Source organism: Bufo gargarizans, chromosome 10, assembly GCF_014858855.1.
Source record: "Bufo gargarizans isolate SCDJY-AF-19 chromosome 10, ASM1485885v1, whole genome shotgun sequence".
Lineage (NCBI taxonomy): Eukaryota > Metazoa > Chordata > Amphibia > Anura > Bufonidae > Bufo > Bufo gargarizans.
In genome coordinates, this window is record NC_058089.1 from 44,997,428 (window position 1) to 45,020,268 (window position 22,841).

The 22,841-nt window shown below is 46.8% G+C and overlaps 1 protein-coding gene across 2 annotated transcripts in view; it reads right to left on the reverse strand.

The window, feature by feature from the left end:
• The window catches only part of BSCL2 (BSCL2 lipid droplet biogenesis associated, seipin), an 85,951-nt gene that overhangs the window by 32,231 nt on the left and 30,879 nt on the right, over positions 1–22,841 (reverse strand). For both annotated transcript variants that reach the window (XM_044270436.1, XM_044270435.1), the window contains exon 3: positions 17,563–17,644. In XM_044270436.1, coding sequence (XP_044126371.1) covers positions 17,563–17,644 — 82 coding nt within the window. The remainder of the gene's footprint in view (positions 1–17,562; positions 17,645–22,841) is intronic.

Below are 22,841 nucleotides of genomic sequence, written 5' to 3' on the forward strand. Positions count from 1 at the left end.
GAACTCACAGCCACTGCATAATAGCCCAGAACTGTAATCACTACGCTATGTAGCTGTATCAGAAGCTATGGTCACAAGGAAGTCCAGATGAGAACAGTCAGAGAGACCCTCCTCAAAGGCTCGAAGGGGGCCGACTGCAGAGCGCGCAGAACCAAATTGAGATCCCAAGGAGACAAAGGGGGAACATACGGGGAACCGAATGCGCCACCCCCGAAGAAAGGTCACCACCGGACCCTTAAGAGCAAGGGACCTCTGACGGCCCGCGCCGAAACCTGACCTTACAGGGAACTAAGCGACAGTCCCTGCACAAGCCCAGACTGAAGAAAAGACAGTACCATCAAGATGGAAAACCGAAGGGGAGGGAACCCCGAACCCTCAAAAAAGGATAGGAAGGCCATCCAGGTACGATAGTAAATCCGGGAGGAAGAAGACTTCCCCGGACTGATCATGGTCCTAACCACTGAATCCGAGAACCCCATCTTTATCAGGATGGCGGTTTCAACAGTCCTGCCAGTAAACGAAGAGACCGCAAATTCCGGTGGAAGAACGGGCCCTGAGACAGTAGGTCCTGTCCGTCGGGAAGAGGCCATGGGGCGTCCGCCAGCAACCGAGCCACGTCCGAAAAACCACGCGCGGCGAGGCCACTCTGGGGTGATGAGAACGGTCGGAGTCCCTTCCGCCTCGAACTGGCGTAGACCCTTTGGTAGGAGAGGAAAACAGAGGAGGCTGAAGTCCTGCCACGGAGACACCTGCGCATCCATCCGTACGCCTCCGGATCTCGGGCGCGAGCCAGGACCAATGGGATCTTGTTGTTGAACCCGGACGCCATTAAGTCCACATCCGGACGGTCCCATCTGTGGCAGATTTCTTCGAACCCTTCTGGATGCAGAGACCACTCGCTTGGATCCACCGTGTTGTGGCTTAGAAAGTCCGCTGTCCAGTTGTCCACTCCTGGAATGCAAACTGCTGACAACACCGGAACGTGCGTCTCCGCCCACGTCAGAATTCTCTTCACCTCCTGCATCACCATCCGGCTGCGGGTCCCGCCCTGATGGTCGATATAGGCCACGGCCGCGGCATTGCCCGTTTGAACCCGCACTGGGAGGCCCGCAAGGAGAGAGGTCCAATAGGAGAGAGAGAGAGCGGAAAAAATCGCCCTCAGTTCCAGAAAGTTGATTGGAAGGCGAGACTCTGCCGCCGACCAAATTCCTTGAACCGTGCGAGACTGGAAAACGCCCCCCCAACCCAGGATGCTGGCATCGGTGGCGGCGATCGTCCAGGAGAATGCGAGAAAGGAACTCCCCGACCTCAGGTTCTTTGGGAACAGCCACCAAGGGAGAGCTGCCCGAACCCGCTGAAAGGTAAAGGATCTCCTGTTGCGCCAGGCGAGTGTGAAGCTGGGCATATGGAAGGCCTCGAAAGAGGCTACCATAAGACCCAGGACCTGCAAGTATTCCCGAATGGAGAGGCACGGAGAGCGCAGCAGATGCGACACTGCCCCCTGGACCTGGGAGGACTTGAAGGCTGGTAGAATACTTTGGCAGCCGAGGTGTCCAAAATCACCCTCCGGAAGGAGAGCCTCTGGGACGGGAAGAGGCAGGAGTTTGGGAAAGTTACCAGCCAGCCGAACCGTTCCAGGGTCTGAACAGTGATCCGGACGCTGTCCGTGGTCTGCGGTAGAGAGGGGGGCCTCTATCCGGATATCGTCCCGATAGCGCAGCAAAGGAATGCCCCTGGTACGAAGAAGCGCCATGAGCGGTCCAGGACCGTGGCAAGGACCCGCGGGGTGGTCGCCAACCCGAAGGAAGGGCGACAAACTGACAGTGTCGACCCATAATGGCGAAGCGCAGGAATCGATGGTGGGATTCCGCAATCGGGACATGTGATAGGCCTAGGAGCAGCAGGGCGGGCTGACTGGGTCCTCTAGTGCCGGAAAGGCTGGTGCAAAGGAAGGCCTCTTTGCGGGCGACCTGAGACCCCCGGCGGAGGAAGCAGGCGACGGCCTACCAGATGAGAAACGGCAAAAGGCATGCAGAGATGAACTCGTCCAGCTGATCCCCATAAGGTCTGAAAACCCCAAAGGGGAGATTAGCAAGGGAACGCTTGGTGGAGGCGTCAGCGTCCCACACCTTCAATCAGATCTCTTCGCGCTGAGTGACAGAGATGGCCAACCTGCGGGCAAAGAGGGAAACAATGTCCCTAGAAGCTTCGCAAAGAATCTTAGAAGCCTGAGACATCTGGAGAACCAACTCCAGTGTGTTAGTAGCCGCATCTCGTACCGCCAGTTCCTGGTGGTGGTGTTGTAACCACACCGAGAGAGCACTGGCTACCCCTGCTGAGTGAAAGGTAGGTCACAGGGACGCGCTGCCAGCGAAAAAAGGACCTGGAAGAGAGTCTATGCGTCTGTCTACAGCATCCTGGAAAGAGGATAAGGGTGTTGGAACCGCGCTGCTCGGGGCTATGTGGTCCGTTTCGCCAGTGGATATAGCAGGGCACCCGCGTCTCTCCTCTTCACCTAAAGGGGATCCAATCCTTCACAGACCGCCTCCTCTACAGGGTCAAGAAGATTTCGCAAGATAGTGAAGTACCCTCCGTTATGTTGGTTTAAAAGGTTTTATTATACTCACAAGAGTTCACAGAAAACAGGCATAAAACACAAAAGAACCGTCACGTTCCTGCCCGACCCGGGTTTCGCTCACTGGCTTCCTCAGGGGCGACAACTGCGCATGTCCGCAGTCAGGCCCTTTAAATAGTCTGGCCTCTTATATCACAAGTGCCGGAATCGGCCCAAATTGCATTTTCATATTCACTTTTGCAAGTCAAACAAACTCAATAAATAATAAAAGCATCCTATATATTCAAATTATAGCATTTTCTTTTAAAATACACTCTTTTCTTTGCCGTTGTTATACAAAGGATCATCTGTCTTATTGCACACCCGCATCTTGCATATCACCTAAACAAGCTCTTTTTCGTTCCGGTTTACATAGTCAAATATTCTAGTCTTCTAGGGTCACTCGATTTACATTTACTGTTGCATGCACATTTATCATTACGTTTCCCGTTGCATCATTATGCTTGCCGTTACATGTGATCCCACCCTCCTATGCCCACGTCATTCAGGTGTTCTCAGCCCTCCTCCCTCACAATATCCACGTCACCTAGCCTCGACACCCATCAGGTGGTCACGCCTATTGGCGTGCCTCAAAGGTCCTCAAGAAGGATGGAAGAGAACTCACCAAGTGACATCATAGAAGAGGATCGTTCATATTATGCAGGGTTTTAAATCAAATTCGATATTCAGGCCCCCAGGCTGCAGGGTCCCCAGCTGGTAGATCCATTCTACTTCTTTTCTATTGATCTGTGCCAGCGAGTCCCCCCCTCGCCAGTGCGGCTTGACAACTTCCACTCCGGCAAACTTCAAGCCCCGCGGATCTTTCCCATGCATAAGTTTGAAGTGAGCCGACACACTGTGAGTCATCAGTCCCTTCTTAATATTCCGTATATGTTCCTGAATCCTTATTTTTAATTTTCTCACTGTCCTGCCAACGTACTGGAGCTCACAAGGACACTCCAGCACGTATATGATCCCCTCATTTTCGCATGAACACGTCCCTTTTATGCGGAACTCTTCGCCATTTTTCTTGGATATCATACAGTTAGTGTTTTTTAGACGTCCTTTACTGTCCCGGTTTCTGCATCCAGTGCAGAAGCCGCACCATGTGAATTTTCCTCCATCCTTCTTCGGTTTTACAATTACTGGGGGGATAGCGCTATGAACCAGCTTCGTTTTAATGCTCGCAGCTTTCCTAAAGATAAAAGAGGGATTATCGGGAATGACCTTACCTAACACTGGGTCGTTCTTTAGGACGCGCCAGTTCTTTTTCACCGCTTTTTTGATCTTATCGGCCATCGAACAGTACTTTGTCACAAAAGAGAATCTGTAGTCTTGTTCATTCTTTTTCCTTTTTATGTCCTCCCTGTCTTGCTTACATTCATTCTCTTTCTTTTCTTCCTCCTCTACCATTTTAATACATGTATCCAGGACGACTTCGTCGTAACCCCTTTCAAGAAACCTATCTTTTAGCACCTTACACTGTGTCCTATAATCTTCTACTGCTGTGCAATTACGGGCCATCCTTTTAAACTGCCCTTTAGGTATGTTTTTGAGCCATGGCCCGTAATGGCAACTTTTCGTATCGATATATGAGTTCACATCAGTTTCCTTGAAGTACGAGCTGGTTTTAAATCGCCCCTCCTCTATCTGTATGCATAAGTCCAGAAAGTTAACAGATGTATTGCTGACTTCCCCCACAAAACGCAGGTTCCAGTCGTTCATATTTAGTCCCTGGATAAAGGTCTCAAGTCCCTCCCTCTCTCCTTCCCACACCAGGAGACAGTCATCTATATATCTTCTCCAGAGGGTAAGCTTACCCCCTGGGATATCTGCTCCTAGTGTGGGAAGGATGGTCTTCTCCTCCCATGCCCCCATAAAAATATTGGCGAAGCTGGGGGCGAATTTCGCCCCCATCGCCGTCCCGATGCACTGAACATAGTGGGAGTCCCTAAACCAGAAGTAATTATAATCCAAACAGTATTCGAGACATTCCAGGATAAACTTTCCCTGCACATCTTCTATTTTGGGGTCATTCCTGATCCTGCTTTCCACCGCTTCTATACCTAACCCCTTTGGGATAACGGTATACAGGGATGCCACGTCAATTGTGGCCATCCATGTATTCGTAGTGGGGGGAGTTAAATTCTTGATGAGGTGTATCACTGCCCCTGTATCCTTTAGATGCGAGGGATTTTCCATCACATATCCCTGCAGAAAAAAATCGATATATTCTGTAATTCTACAGGTTAGTGAATTGAGACCAGAAATTATTGGCCTCCCTGGGGGATCGGTCATGCTCTTATGCACTTTTGGTAGATGATATATCACCGGCACTATTGGGAAAGGAACGGTAAGGTACTCATATTCTTGTTTATTAAGTACTCCTTTCCTGAAACCCTCTTTTAGTATTCCATCAAGAATCTGTTTATATTCAAAGGTGGGGTTCTTTTTTAACTTCTTATATGTGGTTTCATCAGAAACCAATCTCGCCATTTCTGATTCATAATTCTCCTTATTCATTATCACCACCCCCCCCCCTTTGTCAGCCGGCTTAACGATAATATCCGGATTCTGCTCCAGATCTTTCAGGGCCTTTCTTTCCTTGTAGTTGAGATTATGTGTCACCTTACTATTGTCCATGCTTTCCAGCTCTTTCAATAGACCTGTCTTAAATGCCTCCACACACTCGTTGTTCTGGTTTTTGGGAAAGAATTTGGATTTTTCTTTCAATTTTGTGTGGACAAAACCCTTTTCCTCCTCCACGTATTTATTCTGCGGTGCTGGATTGTTTATCCAATATTTGGCCATATTGATTTTCCTAATGTACTTGTGAATGTCCAGGAATGTCTCGAATTTATTAACTTTCTGGCTTGGTGCATACTTCAAGCCTTTCCCGAGGACACTTTTTTCTCGGGAAAGAAAAATTGGAGATCACAGGATGACTATTGTACGAGTCAATATGGAAGAGGGACGTATTATGAAGGGAATGGCCGTGGAGAGAATCAGATTAAAGAAAATCAAGACGTAGACAGAACAAGGTTAAAACAGCAGGGTGAGCAGAATTTTCCCCATCAGAGCATAAAGGGAGTGCAGAGGGAAGGGGAAATAAGAGAACAGGCAGTGAGAACACCATTAAAAAGAAGTCTTGCAGAGGAAGAAGGGGAAAAGGGAAGAATAAGCCCAAAAACCAAAAAGAGCAAGAAAATGTGAGAGGGATCTTTAATTTGAGCAGCCACATTTTAACAGAAGGAGAAAAAAGTGTCCTCGGAAAAGGCTTGAAGTATGCACCAAGCCAGAAAGTTAATAAATTCGAGACATTCCTGGACATTCACAAGTACATTAGGAAAATCAATATGGCCAAATATTGGATAAACAATCCAGCACCGCAGAATAAATACGTGGAGGAGGAAAAGGGTTTTGTCCACACAAAATTGAAAGAAAAATCCAAATTCTTTCCCAAAAACCAGAACAACGAGTGTGTGGAGGCATTTAAGACAGGTCTATTGAAAGAGCTGGAAAGCATGGACAATAGTAAGGTGACACATAATCTCAACTACAAGGAAAGAAAGGCCCTGAAAGATCTGGAGCAGAATCCGGATATTATCGTTAAGCCGGCTGACAAAGGGGGGGGGGGTGGTGATAATGAATAAGGAGAATTATGAATCAGAAATGGCGAGATTGGTTTCTGATGAAACCACATATAAGAAGTTAAAAAAGAACCCCACCTTTGAATATAAACAGATTCTTGATGGAATACTAAAAGAGGGTTTCAGGAAAGGAGTACTTAATAAACAAGAATATGAGTACCTTACCGTTCCTTTCCCAATAGTGCCGGTGATATATCATCTACCAAAAGTGCATAAGAGCATGACCGATCCCCCAGGGAGGCCAATAATTTCTGGTCTCAATTCACTAACCTGTAGAATTACAGAATATATCGATTTTTTTCTGCAGGGATATGTGATGGAAAATCCCTCGCATCTAAAGGATACAGGGGCAGTGATACACCTCATCAAGAATTTAACTCCCCCCACTACGAATACATGGATGGCCACAATTGACGTGGCATCCCTGTATACCGTTATCCCAAAGGGGTTAGGTATAGAAGCGGTGGAAAGCAGGATCAGGAATGACCCCAAAATAGAAGATGTGCAGGGAAAGTTTATCCTGGAATGTCTCGAATACTGTTTGGATTATAATTACTTCTGGTTTAGGGACTCCCACTATGTTCAGTGCATCGGGACGGCGATGGGGGCGAAATTCGCCCCCAGCTTCGCCAATATTTTTATGGGGGCATGGGAGGAGAAGACCATCCTTCCCACACTAGGAGCAGATATCCCAGGGGGTAAGCTTACCCTCTGGAGAAGATATATAGATGACTGTCTCCTGGTGTGGGAAGGAGAGAGGGAGGGACTTGAGACCTTTATCCAGGGACTAAATATGAACGACTGGAACCTGCGTTTTGTGGGGGAAGTCAGCAATACATCTGTTAACTTTCTGGACTTATGCATACAGATAGAGGAGGGGCGATTTAAAACCAGCTCGTACTTCAAGGAAACTGATGTGAACTCATATATCGATACGAAAAGTTGCCATTACGGGCCATGGCTCAAAAACATACCTAAAGGGCAGTTTAAAAGGATGGCCCGTAATTGCACAGCAGTAGAAGATTATAGGACACAGTGTAAGGTGCTAAAAGATAGGTTTCTTGAAAGGGGTTACGACGAAGTCGTCCTGGATACATGTATTAAAATGGTAGAGGAGGAAGAAAAGAAAGAGAATGAATGTAAGCAAGACAGGGAGGACATAAAAAGGAAAAAGAATGAACAAGACTACAGATTCTCTTTTGTGACAAAGTACTGTTCGATGGCCGATAAGATCAAAAAAGCGGTGAAAAAGAACTGGCGCGTCCTAAAGAACGACCCAGTGTTAGGTAAGGTCATTCCCGATAATCCCTCTTTTATCTTTAGGAAAGCTGCGAGCATTAAAACGAAGCTGGTTCATAGCGCTATCCCCCCAGTAATTGTAAAACCGAAGAAGGATGGAGGAAAATTCACATGGTGCGGCTTCTGCACTGGATGCAGAAACCGGGACAGTAAAGGACGTCTAAAAAACACTAACTGTATGATATCCAAGAAAAATGGCGAAGAGTTCCGCATAAAAGGGACGTGTTCATGCGAAAATGAGGGGATCATATACGTGCTGGAGTGTCCTTGTGAGCTCCAGTACGTTGGCAGGACAGTGAGAAAATTAAAAATAAGGATTCAGGAACATATACGGAATATTAAGAAGGGACTGATGACTCACAGTGTGTCGGCTCACTTCAAACTTATGCATGGGAAAGATCCGCGGGGCTTGAAGTTTGCCGGAGTGGAAGTTGTCAAGCCGCACTGGCGAGGGGGGGACTCGCTGGCACAGATCAATAGAAAAGAAGTAGAATGGATCTACCAGCTGGGGACCCTGCAGCCTGGGGGCCTGAATATCGAATTTGATTTAAAACCCTGCATAATATGAACGATCCTCTTCTATGATGTCACTTGGTGAGTTCTCTTCCATCCTTCTTGAGGACCTTTGAGGCACGCCAATAGGCGTGACCACCTGATGGGTGTCGAGGCTAGGTGACGTGGATATTGTGAGGGAGGAGGGCTGAGAACACCTGAATGACGTGGGCATAGGAGGGTGGGATCACATGTAACGGCAAGCATAATGATGCAACGGGAAACGTAATGATAAATGTGCATGCAACAGTAAATGTAAATCGAGTGACCCTAGAAGACTAGAATATTTGACTATGTAAACCGGAACGAAAAAGAGCTTGTTTAGGTGATATGCAAGATGCGGGTGTGCAATAAGACAGATGATCCTTTGTATAACAACGGCAAAGAAAAGAGTGTATTTTAAAAGAAAATGCTATAATTTGAATATATAGGATGCTTTTATTATTTATTGAGTTTGTTTGACTTGCAAAAGTGAATATGAAAATGCAATTTGGGCCGATTCCGGCACTTGTGATATAAGAGGCCAGACTATTTAAAGGGCCTGACTGCGGACATGCGCAGTTGTCGCCCCTGAGGAAGCCAGTGAGCGAAACCCGGGTCGGGCAGGAACGTGACGGTTCTTTTGTGTTTTATGCCTGTTTTCTGTGAACTCTTGTGAGTATAATAAAACCTTTTAAACCAACATAACGGAGGGTACTTCACTATCTTGCGAAATCTTCTTGACCCTGTAGAGGAGGCGGTCTGTGAAGGATTGGATCCCCTTTAGGTGAAGAGGAGAGACGCGGGTGCCCTGCTATATCCACTGGCGAAACGGACCACATAGCCCCGAGCAGCGCGGTTCCAACACCCTTATTCTTTGATCATTCAGTGTGAACTACCTACCACACCATATCGGGACCAGCAGCGCAAGTACTTGTCCTTGTTGGGACTCAGGATTGACTTTTTCTTTATATATATCTCGTATATATTGTTTTATATTTATCCTGGAAAGAGGAACTGACTAAGACAGGAAGGGCCACATAATTGGCTAATCCGGCCACCGGAGGATCCACCTTAGGGGGAGGAGACACCTCTCCTCGCCGTCAGCAGGGAAAGGAAAGTATATTCATGCGCTGGGTGGTCGAGAACCTTATTAAGACTACCCCAGGCCCTGGACATGACCGCGGAAAAATCCCTCATGGACCGGGAACATGGTAGTCTCCGACTGCCTGGACGGAAAAAGGGGGAACTCCTGACCAGTGGAAGGAGGAGAATCCCCTTGGAGAATAAAGGTGTCTCGGACAGTCACCACTAAGTCAGCCACCCTGGTGGAGAGCTTAGGCGAGGGGTCCCGCTCCATGACCTAATCAGAGCCGGAAATTCTCCTTCAGACTTGCGCTCCCTAAGGGAGGGGAGAGTCGCCCGAACGCGCCTCTAGACGAGGGGGGGGGGGGGGGGGAGAGAGCCAGAGCCATCCGAGGAGGGATGCTGCTGCTCACGCTCCCTGTTAGTAGTCGGGCGTCTTCTGTGGAAAACCACTTAGAGAGGTGGTTGGCGTCACAGGATTTGAAAATGCCCTATAGTCCAAAAAGGACCTGGCTCGTCCGAGCCGGATAATTCTCCTTCGGATTACTCTCCCTAGGGAGGGGGAAGAGCAGTCCGCAAGCGCCACCGGCGAGGTGAGGGGGGTGGAGAGACGGAGACATCCGAGGTGGGATGCTGCCGCTCACGCTGCCTCTTCGTAGTCAGTCACCCACTGTGGGGACCACTGAGAGAGATGGAGTCGTTAGCGCCACAGGATTAAAGGACATGGTTGCCTTGGCGACTAAGACCAATTTAGCGGCCGCGCTGGACATGGCAGATGCCCAAGCGGGGACCGCAGGCCCCCAGGGACGTGGAGGAGGGGTGGAGGAGGGGGGTAAGGCAGGGATGCAGGTAATACTTATCTGCTCCTGCAGAACTTCTCCCTCGACTCCAGGACCAGCAGGGATGCACCTCATCAGGCTTCTGACTCCTTGTCCAGGAGTGCAGTGTTCTGGTGGAGGGTGGCAGCAGGAGACCCAGTAGCTGGTGGGATACCGGAGCTGCAGGTCGAGCCCGGATCCACTTGTCTTCTTTGGGGGGCAATGGAGGCAGCCAGGCAGCGTCCAAGGACGGCAGCGGGCATTCCACGGGGGACCAGGAAGGCGCCATGCCGACCTGTGTCCCCATCTAGAATAATATAAACAATTTTTGAAGGCTGAAAGGGGCTTTGAACTCAGAAAGCCTGGACATGGGGCAGCAGCAGCAGTACCACTGAGCTACCAGCTTGCCTGGCACAAAACGGAGTAGAGTGATGAGGAGCTGCACGGCCATGAGCAAACAGAGTCTCCGGTGTAAGGAGAGTCAGAGCGGCATGCCGAGGCTCCGCCTCCCCGAACGCGTCATTATGGCGCGAAAAAAAGCGCGCGAAAATAAGCGCGCGCACGAAAAATAAGCGCGCGCGCGAAAATATGCGCGAAAATAAGCGCACGCGCGAAAATATGCGCGGAAATAAGCGCGCGCGTGATTTAAACAAACACCACGTGGAGGAGCGGCCTGCCGGCGGGCGCTGAGGGAGCGCAGCAGCCAAGGCCCGACGAGAGAAGCGCTGAAGCCCACAGTTTAAGGGGGAAGAGATGCCAGTACTCCAGTGCCAAAATGAAGAAAGTGCCCCATCAGGATCCTTCTTCAAGCTCACCCAGGTAGCCACAGACAAACAGACACAGAGGGAGGGGGAGGGACTGGGCAATACTTATCTGCTCAGCATGCTCCCTCGATGTCCAGACCAGCAGGGATGCGCCTCTTCAGACTTCTGACTCCAATCCAGGAGAACAGTGCTCTGGAGGAGGGTAGGCAGCAGGCGTCCCAGCAGCTGGTGGGATGCCGGAGCTAACAGGTCGAGCCCGGATCCACTTATCTTCTTGGGGGGAAATGGAGGCAGCCAGGCAACGTCCCAAAGATGGCGGCGGGCACTCCACGGGGGACCAGGAAGGCGCCATGCCGACCTGTGTCCCCATCTAGAATAAAAATAACAAAAAGGAGTAGAATCAGAGAGTGTCAACCTCCTTCACCAGACACTAAGCAAAGACTGAGTTCCTCCTGGTGGAGTCTGGGGGTATAGCCCGAGGAGGAGGAGCTCTTTCATTTGCATAGTGTCCCTCCTACTAATACCTCTAAGCTATACCCATGGTCTGTGTCCCCCAATGGAAAAAAGCACGAGAAAAGGCATTTTCTATTATAGTGTCGGATCGCACATTGCAGGTGTCCGTGCAATGGACGTGTGAATGGACCCTAAGACTGATAAAACAAGTCCTTATAACAGTCAGGAATAGCTGATAACTAGCAACTAATACAGCTATTTTACCAGAGAGGTGGCCTTGATCAGTTGGATCTGAGTCTGAGACACTGTATGTGGAGTCTGGTTTCAACTTGCGATGGGTCAGAAAAGACCATTGTTTGTTGAAAATATTGTATCCTGGGGCCATTGTATCTTGAGGGATCACTGTATATTAATGATCCTTCTAGAGTTTTCATCTGGCATCCCTTCACAAAACCTGTTTGATCAGGTGATATCAGATGTGGAATAACTAAATCAAGATTATTGGCTAGGGTCTTAGCTTAAATTTTTACATCCGCATTAACAAAGGGAGATGGGTCTGAAATTCTTGGTGGTGGTGGGGGAAGTATCTGGTGGCTTATCTGGCTTGGGGAGGGTTACGATTACGGTTTTCAACATCTCACTTGGAAAAGCTCCTTGGGACAAAGTTGTTGTAAGGTGAAAAGCAAGTTGGGGATAAGATGCCATCAAATACTTTTATTAAGTATTTGAAAGGCCTTCAGAGCCAGGGGCCTTGTAAGACGAAAGTGATCAAAGTGAGAGGTTCATTCAAGCGTTCTAAATGAGGCGCCAGATAATTTGGGTAAATTAAGGGAATAAGAATTTTCGAGAAGTTGTATATTTTGAAACCTGTGCACAGGTCATTTAGAAATGGAACCTTAGATTTAACCAGATGTTTTCTAAGTGTGTGGGCCAACAGCCTCCTAACCTCATTGTCCTAAGGGTAGTACTGGGTTTTAACTAGCTTCAATTGGTGTTCGTATATATATGACATTCTTTACGATGAAGGCGAAGGGTCTTCAATTGGGCAGTACGGGAAGGGGAAGGAGATAGTTTGTTAACAAGTTCCAAAGAACGAATATAAAACATGGTATCAGAAAACTTTTTTTTCCCAGTCTCTCTCCATTCTGTAGCAAACGTTGATGAATATCCCTTTGAGGAACGCCTTGAGAGCATTCCAAAGAAAGAACTGACAGAACATGGAGTTTACATTTGTTTGAAAATAGTCAAGGCAAAGCGTATTTCATCTCTATCCAAGATCTTCTAATAAGTATTGAGGCACGACAAAAGGCAAGAGATGTGTAGTAGTCTGTCATAGTGAGCATTACAGCCGCATAGTCAGAGCAGGTAACAATTTCAAATCACAGCTGATGTAGCAGAATGAAGATAAAGATTTCGTCCCAAGAAGAAAAGGATCTATTCAGGAATGTGTGTTATGAACTGGGGGAAAAGTGTATAGGGGCTATTAAGGCCTTTTACATTTAAGCTACTTTCACAGTAACGTTTTTGCTGGATGCGGAAGGGTTCAGCAAAAACACTTCTGTTATTGATAATACAACCATCGGTATCCATTATGAACGGATCCGGTTGTATTATCTTTAACACAGCCAAGACGGTTTAGTCATGAACTCCATTGAAAGTCAATGGGGGACAGATCAGTTTTCTATTGTGTCCCCATTGACTTGAATTGTGGGTCACGACGGATCCGTCTTCCGCCGCATCCCAGGACGGAAAGCAAACTGCAGCATGCTGCCCTCCGGTATGAGAACGGAACAGAATGCATTTTGGAGCGTTCCATTCTGTTCAGTTACGTTTAGTACCCATTGACAATGAATGGGGACAAAACAGAGGCGTTTTTTTCTGGTATTGAGACCCTATGACGCTAGTGTGAAAGTAGCCTAAAAGGTGTGGCAAAAGAATGGAAGCAGTAAAGGCTAGATAACCACATTAGCCAGAGTTTTTTGGTGTTGATTTTGGAGCTTTTCTGCCTCAAAATCAGCTTAAAAAAAAAAAAAAAAAAAGCTCAAAACAGCCTCTCATTCATTTCAATGGGGAGCAGCATTTTCTTTTTGCTACACACGGAATAAAGAAGCAGCATGCCCTATTCTGGGGCAGAATCAGCACTGAATCTCCCATTGAAATGAACAGGCAGCAGAAAAAAAACAATGTAAGGCCATACATTTTTGCGCTTTTTCCACACGTTTTTTGGTGCAGATCTGCCTCAAAAACCTCAAGCTGAAAATTCAGCTTTGTATTGAAGTGAACACCCATTGTTAAAAGAAACGCATGAAAAACCGCACACAAAAACCATGTGGATTCCACACTGATTTTTTTTAACGTGTGAACTGGTTATAACCACAGTGTGTATATGTTCATGTGAATGTGTGGGAATACTGAACAATAACAAAAAGGATAACACGTGTAAGAAACAAAACATTTGTCCGAAGTCAGCAAGACATAAAGCAGACTACAGACAACGGGGCAACCATTCACAGCTTCTTACAGCGTTTTTTTTTTTAGATGACCTATCCCCTGGATAGGTCATCAGTATCTGATCAGTGATGGTCCGACAAACAGGACCCCGGAAGATCAGCTGTTCTGAGAAGGTAGCAGCTCTCCTGTGAGCACTACGGCCTTCTCTGCTACTTTGTATATTAACCACCTCCAAAACTGCCTAGGTAGGCCATTGTGGGTGTCAATCAATTATTTTGTTTTGCATCTGCTCAAATTCCTCAGCTAGGCCATTGTGGGCACCAGGGATGCAAATTCGCCCATTTTAACCTCCATCTGTGACACCCTGGGTTTCTAAGTCAGTTATGGTGAATTGAAGCTGGCTTATCAGCTGGGCCAAGTCACTGTGCATACATCTGCTGAAGGCAACAAGCATGTATTTCAGGAGATTGCTAGAAGCAGACTCACTGGAGGTTTGAAAATCGCTCAAAGCAACAGTTGCCACATCAGGAATACCAGGAAAGTCTGTGGGAGTCACTACCATGTTGTTAGTACTAATGGATGGGGATAAAGAGTGCCGTTCCATGTGGTAAGCGTTCTCTCAGGGCCGCCATAAGGCCGTAGCCGGGACAAAGGTGACAAGGCACTTCTTTTAAGGCCTCATGCACACGACCGTTGTGTGCATCCGTGGCCGTTGTGCCGTTTTCCGTTGACCCATTGACTTTCAATGGGTCCGTGGAAAAATCGGAAAATTCACCGTTTTGCAGCAGAGACCGTGATCCGTGTATCCTGTCCGTCAAAAAAATATGACCTGTCCTATTTTTTTGATGGACAACGGTTCACGGACCCATTCAAGTCAATGGGTCCGTGAAAGAACACGGATGCACACAAGATTGGCATCCGTGTCCGTGATCCGTGGTTGTAGGTTACTTTCATACAGACGGATCCAAAGATCCGTCTGCATAAAAGCTTTTTCAGATCTAAGTTTTCACTTCGTGAAAACTCAGATCCGACAGTATATTCTAACACAGAGTCGTTCCCGTGGTGATGGGGACGCTTCTAGTTAGAATACACTACAAACTGTGTACATGACTGCCCCCTGCTGCCTGGCAGCACCCGATCTCTTACAGGGGGCCGTGATAGTACAATTAACCCCTTCAGGTGCGGCACCTGAAGGGGTTAATTGTACTATCATATCCCCCTGCAAGAGCTCAGGGCTGCCAGGCAGCAGGGGGCAGACCCCCCCCCCTCCCCAGTTTGAATATCATTGGTGGCCAGTGCGTCCCCCCCCCCCTCCCTCTGTTGTAATAATAGGTTGGTGGCCAGTGTGCGCCCCCCCCCCTTCCTCCTTCTATTGTAATAATTCGTTGGTGGCACAGTGTGCACCCCCCATCGCCCCCTCCCCCCTTCCTCCCTCTATTGTAATAAATCGTTGGTGGCACAGTGTGCGCCCCCCCCCCCCCTTCCTCCCTCTATTGTAATAAATCGTTGGTGGCACAGTGTGCGCCCCCCATCGGCCCCCCCCCCCTTCCTCCCTCTATTGTAATAAATCGTTGGTGGCACAGTGTGCGCCCCCCATCGATCCCCCCCCCCCCCCCGATCATTGGTGGCAGCGGAGTTCCGATCGGAGTCCCAGTTTAATCGCTGGGGCTCCGATCGGTAACCATGGCAACCAGGACGCTACTGCAGTCCTGGTTGCCATGGTTACTTAGCAATAGTACAATAGTAGAAGATTCATAGTTACCTGCTGGCTGCTGCAATGTTAGTGTCCGGCCGGGAGCTCCACCTACTGGTAAGTGACAGGTCTGTGCGGCGCATTGCTAAATGAACTGTCACTTACCAGCAGCCAGCAGGTAAGTATGAATCTTCTACTATTGTACTATTGCTAAGTAACCGTGGCAACCAGGGCTGCAGTAGCTTCCTGGTTGCCATGGTTACCGATCGGAGCCCCAGCGTTTAAACTGGGACTCCGATCGGAACTCCGCTGCCACCAATGATCGGGGGGGCGATGGGGGGTGCACACTGTGCCACCAACGATTTATTACAATAGAGGGAGGAAGGGGGGGCGATGGGGGGTGCACACTGTGCCACCAACGATTTATTACAATAGAGGGGGGGGCGATGGGGGGCGCACACTGTGCCACCAACGATTTATTACAATAGAGGGAGGGGGGGGCGATGGGGGGCGCACACTGTGCCACCAACGATTTATTACAACAGAGGGAGGGGGGGGCCGCACTGGCCACCAATGATATTCAAACTGGGGAGGGGGGGGGGGTCTGCCCCCTGCTGCCTGGCAGCCCTGATCTCTTACAGGGGGATATGATAGTACAATTAACCCCTTCAGGTGCAGCACCTGAGGAGTTAATTGTGCTGATCACGGCCCCCTGTAAGAGATTGGGTGCTGCCAGGCAGCAGGGGGCAGTCATGTACACAGTTTGTAGTATATTCTAACTAGAAGCGTCCCCATCACCATGGGAACGCCTCTGTGTTAGAATATACTGTCGGAAATGAGTTTTTACGCTCTAACTCATATCCGACAGTATATTCTAACAGAGGCGTTCCCATGGTGATGGGGACGCTTCAAGTTAAAATATACCATCGGATTGGAGAAAACTCCGATCCGATGGTATAAAAGGGACGCCAGACTTTACATTGAAAGTCAATGGGGACGGATCCGTTTGAAATGGCACCATATTGTGTCAACGTCAGGACGGATCCGTTTGGATCCGCACAGCCAGGCGGACACCAAAAATGGATCCTCCAAAAATCAAGGAAGACCCACGGACGAAAAAAGGGTCACGGATCACGGACCTACGGATCCCGTTTTTGCGGACAGTGAAAAAATATTGTCATGTGCATGAGGCCTAAGAAGGAAACCTCAAGATTCAGGTAGGTTATGGCATGCTGACATTGCAGAGTTGTGAGCAGTAGCAGCAGGGCTAGAACCTGAGGAGCTCGAAGAAGATGCAATTCTTGTCCCACTGGTTGTCAAACAAAAAGTCTAGCTTACCCTGCTTCTTAAGACATCAATTGCCACAGGCAAGAAGTGGAATGGTCTGAGGCTGGGTTCACACCTGAGCGTTTTACAGCGCGTTCCTACGCGCTGTAAAACGCTCAACAAGGAGAAACCAATGATTCCCTATGGGAATGGTTCACACTTGGGCGTTTTACAGCGCGTACGATCGCGCTGTAAAACGCCCGACGCTCCAAAAAGTACATGAGCGACTTTTGGGGCGTTTGTGGCCATAGGACACTGTAGTGAATCACACAAACGTTGCTATAAAATTTACTATTACAAAAACGTGCATAAAAATGCGCGTCAAAAACGCGCGTAACACGCGCGTTTGCGCAACGCTCAAGTGTGAACCCAGCCTAAGGCAGGAGAGACACCGATAAATAGAAGGAAGCTTATGTATTTGCTGCCTTTGCACTGAGGCGCTACAATCGAACCGACATTTCTCTGGGTCAGTAAGCAATGCCCCCAAGACCCTTGTTCTTATCAATGATGCTTCCTAAGTACAACATTACAAAGCTTCAATGTAGGATGTAACCTGCAGCAACTGGATATCAAAAGAGAATTGCCACAGGGTGCAAAGGTAGGCTAATAACTTTAGAATAAGGCAATTTTGATAAATGGTGGCAGCTGGAAAAAGGGATATAACAGCGGTACCTACTGGGCTGGATACATTAGTGGGACAACTCCTTTAATTTACAGAACAGGGAAATGAGAGCTTCAGAAGTCTATGGCATGCTCGTAGGGCACAGCAGCACATTTAGGATCCATACCTGGTATTAGCTTTAATAAGATTTAATAATAATTACTATGCCCATAAGGCTTAACCTAACTTGCATTTTACCCCCATGTAAAAACTCACCCGGTCACGGTTATTTCTCAGCAGTGATACATTAGCTGTGGGAAAGGAGCACAGGATTCCAGGTGATGGGTCACACGTGGAGCTGAAAACAGAGTTAGGCAGAGAAATAAATCTTCTACACAGAATTTTGCTAACTATCTGTAGTAACCATATAAACCAAGAGAGGATCTCTGGTGAATATTTCCAATTAAATTAGAAGCAGTGTCTACTTCTACGCAGATCAGTCTTTTTTCGTGGTCAGAGAGAGGATCATGAATGTCAGTATTACAGCCCATTTACAGAAGTACACAGTCATACCACAACTTACCTCAGAGTACTGTGTACCGTATTTTAATTCCAGTTGTGTGAAACCGGTTTAGTTCTGGTCATTTCCCAGGACAAAGGCTGGTACTGCAGCCGCAGCATCCGGGTCCTGACTGCCACTAAGGGCTGATTCACACAACTGTGATTGGCCTGGGAGATGTGTCCGACACAAGGACATTGTGTCTCCTGGACCCATCATGTTCATGTGAATAAGCCCTTAGGCTCTGTTCACATTTCCGTTATAGGCTGCGTTAGACTATCAGTTGGAAATTTCAACATATGACAAAAAAATTTTTATTTTTATTAAACGCCACAGCTATTCTTCCCGTCAAAATTAATAACGCAATGACAGAAACCCTGCTGACCCTTTATAAGAGAACGGGGAAAGTTGTGAACCACTGGTCTCCACCAGGACAGATCCAGCACTGCTTTGCAGAGGAAAAAACTAAAATTTTCTTGGACATATAATCAGAGCCCAAGCAGGTCACTAAACTTTGAAAACATTTTTTGGGATATCACAGTGCTCACACACAGCTCTCGCTCCTCACTGCAGGAGATGGACTCAATAGAAAGTCTATGGGTTCATCTTGGTCCTGTCTCCTGCAGAAAGGAGGGAGACAGCTTCTCTCTCCTCATGCTAGCGATCAGTGGGGATCTCAGCATACAGACTCCACCTGATCAAAACCTTTGATATATCAAAAGTTTTTCAAAGTTCATAGACACTATAAAGGGGTAGTGCCAAATTTTCAAGTTATTCCTTATACAAAGGAGTAAGTAACTGATCGGTGGGTTACTAACCTTTGGGACCCCCCCAATCCCAAGAAGGGAGGTCCCGTTCCCCTGTCCTCATGGACCGGCAGGCTGAGCATGTGATCTGCCGCGCCATTCATCCTCTATGGGAGATAACCAAGTACAGCTGGGACCCCTACCAATCAATCAGTTAGTTATCCTCTATCCTGTGGATAAGGCATAACTTAAAACATGGCACAACCCCGTTAAATGTTCTGGGACAATTTGGAGTGTGTCACTTTATTTTTTTTAAATCACATTTTATTTAAAAAAAATTGGGTAAGTGAAGCGATGGAAAAATGGAGAATCAGCCATTTAGATTTTTTTTTTACTGTTACGCCATTCACCGTATGGGATACATATTTTAATAGTAAGGGCGTTTTTGCATGTGGCGATGCCCATGCTTCTTATCATTTATGTAGTTATTTTTATTATAGGGAAAGATGGGCGATTTATATATATATATATATATATATATATATTATTTATATTTTGTAATTTAAAAAAAAATTACTTTTTAGCTCCTCTAGGAGACTACAATATGCACTAGATTAGATTTCTTTTAGCCTATACCAGTGATGGCGAACCTCTGTCCCCAAAGATTTTTTTTTTGTATTGTAGTATAAATATGTGGCACGCGGAATATTCTTTGCAATTTAAAGTTAATTTCTGTGAATCACTAAATAAAATGACCTTTAAATTGCAAAAAATATTCAGTATGCCGCATATTTATACTACTTTTGGATGACCGTCGGGTCTTTGCTGACAACGGGAAGAGCAAAACAGTGTGCAGTACTCCATTATTTAATATACTGTCAAAGATTTCTGTAGCAGAAATATATTAAAAATGAAGTAAAAAAAAACTCACCAGCCATTATTGCCCCATTCACATGAAACTATACTGTACATATTATATAACAAAACGACCGACACAAAATAGGGAACTAATTATAATTTATTTTGGCGTCAGTTTGCATATTTAAAGAAAAAGAAGCTATAGTTTGAAAAATTAAAACACTTTTTAAAATGTTTTGCACAGTTTTCTCCAAATAAAACTAAAAATTAAATTATAAAGCCCTATGGGTCACATAAAATTGTTACAAAAATTATTTTAGTAGTCCAACATATAAAAAAAAGCTACAACTGCATGAACCACTAGGTGTGCTAAATCACAAATAAGTGTGTGGTCATTAAGGCCTTTTCTGGTCTGGTCATTAAAGTGTTAAACAATGAGCTCTTTCCTTGTTAGTGGGATAAAGTGCTTTCTGGTTACTGCAGGGCAGCTATGGCCTATTGCACACGGCCGTTTTTTGTGTTCCGTATACGGTCCGTATACGGAACCATTCATTTCAATGGTTCCGCAAAAAAAAACGGTATGTACTCCGTATGCATTCCGTTTCCGTATTTCCGTTTTTCCGTTCCGTTTTGAACATAGAACATGTCCTATTATTGTCCACAAATCACAGTCCGTGGCTCCATTCAAGTCAATGGATCCGCAAAAAAAACGGAACACATACGGAAATGCATCCGTATGTCTTCCGTTTCCGTTCCGTTTTTTCTGAACCATCTATTGAAAATGTTATGCCCAGCCCAATTTTTTCTATGTAATTACTGTATACTGTATATGCCATACGGAAAAACGGAACGGAAAAACGGAACAGAAACGGAAACATAACGGAAACAAAAAACGGAACAACGGATCCATGAAAAACGGACCGCAAAACACTGAAAAAGCGATACGGCCGTGTGCAATAGGCCTATAACTGAGGGGCAGGAGGCGGTCATAACCAACAAGCGCCGTCCTCTGCAGTGAAGGAAAGCACCGATTTATGAATAGGAGGCAGGATGGAAGGAAATGTCGCATATTTTCCAGGTTTCTCTGGTAAAAATTATTTTCAACAAGTTCCTCAAGCATGGCTCCTGAAATAGAAGATTGATACTTACCTGCTCCACACTGCCTCTTCTTCCTCCATCTTCCAGTCCCTGCGCTGTTTCTACCAGGCCGTGCATGGGCAGTCATACACCGCTCCAGTCAATGGCTTCAGTGTTGTCATGCTGCTTGTGGCCACACCACCGCTGAAGCCAGTTATTGGCTGCACAGGTGCATGTGACTATGCCCATGCACTGCCAGGTGTAAACAGCACAGGAACCAGAAGATGGGGGCAGTGCAGCAGGTAAGTAGAAGGCCTCTATCACACGAACAATACACTCATCTGCACAGCCCCATTGAAGTGAATGGGTCCGGATTCAGTTCACCTCGCACAATGCACCCGCGCAGAATTCTCGCCAGTGTGAAATGGGCCTTAGGCCTCTTTCTCACGAGCGTGACTGATTGGCGCCGGATGCATTCAGGGTATGTTCAGTGAAACTCGCACCATTTTGCAAGCAAGTTAAGTCAGTTTTGTCTGCGATTGCGTTCAGTTTTTCCGTGCGGGTGCAATGCATTTTTACGCGCGTGGTAAAAAACAGGATGTTTACAAACAAAATCTCTTAGCAACCAATAGTGAAAAACGCATCACACTTGCTTGCGGATGCAATGCATTTTTCACTGAAGCCCCATTCACTTCTAAAGCCCCTTTCACACGAGCGATTTTTTTTTTTCCCCCGTGCGGGTGAAATGCACATTTTAAGGCTCCTTTCACACTAGCGTTCGCTGGTCCGCTCGTGAGCTCCGTTTGAAGGAGCTCACGAGCGGACCCGAACGCAGCCATCCAGCCCTGATGCAGTCTGAATGGAGCGGATCCGCTCAGACTGCATCAGTCTGGCGGCGTTCAGCCTCCGCTCGCCTCCGCACGGACAGGCGGACAGCTGAACGCTGCTTGCAGCGTTCGGGTGTCCGTCTGGCCGTGCGGAGGCGTGCGGATCCGTCCAGACTTACAATGTAAGTCAATGGGGACGGATCCGTTTGAAGATGCCACAATGTGGCTCAATCTTCAAGCGGATCCGTCCCCCATTGACTTTACATTGAAAGTCTGGACGGATCCGTCCGAGGCTATTTTCACACTTAGCTTTTTTTTTGCCATTTTAATGCAGACGGATCCGTTCTGAACGGAGCCTCCGTCTGCATTATTATGAGCGGATCCGTTCAGAACGGATCCGCCCGAACGCTAGTGTGAAAGTAGCCTAAAAAGTGTTTTTATTTTTCAAACTATAGCTTCTTATTCTTTAAATATGCAAACTGACACCAAAATAAATTATAATTAGTTCCCCATTTTGTGTCGGTCGTTTTGTTATATAATATGTACAGTATAGTTTCATGTGACTGGGGCAATAATGGTTGGTGTGGCTGTTTATTTTTATTTTGTTTTAATTTTTTAACTTCATTTTTAATATATTTCTGCTACATAAGATGCCCCCAAGAGGTCATAAAAAGTACTGCACGCTGTTTTGCTCTTCCAGTTGTCACAACACAGGTACAGCACCCATACAGTCGTGTGAATGAGCCCTAAAACCCATTCCTAAAATCATGAGAAATTGTTCTTTTTTTATGTTTATTCATGGACGGGGCCACGCTAAGGCCTCTTCTACACGGAGGTGAACGCATTGTACCCGCACTGAATCCGGACCCATTCACTTCCATGGGGCTGTGCAGACGAGTGGTGATTTTCACGCATCACTTGTGCTTTGTGTGAAAATCGCAGCATGTTCTATTCTCTGCGGTTTTCACGCAACGCAGGCCCCATATAAATTAATGGGGATGCGTGAAAATCGCAAACAAGTGCGGATGCAATGCGACTTTCACGCCTGGTTTGATGTTAGTAAATTGATTAAAGTCAATTTACTGTATTATATTCCCTTATAACATGGTCATAAGGGAAAATAATAGCATTCTTAATACAGAATGCTAACTAAAATGTGGCATGAGGGGTTAAAAAAAATAAAAAAATTTAACTCACCTCATCCACTTGTTGAAGATCCTTCTATCTTCATTCAGCAGGACCTGCGCGGACATCACCAGAGGTCCTTTGGCAGGTCCTGAAAGAAAGAAAGACGACTATGCTGGCTGCACGAGGGGAGTTAATCGTTTTGTTTGTTTTTTAACCCCTCATACATTTTAGTAAGCATTCTGTACTAAGAATGCTATTATTTCCCCTTATAACCATGTCATAAAGGGGAAATGATAAAATCTACAGAACACCTAACCCAAACTTCAGTGAAAAAGTCCGGGTTCGGGTCTGGGGACCACA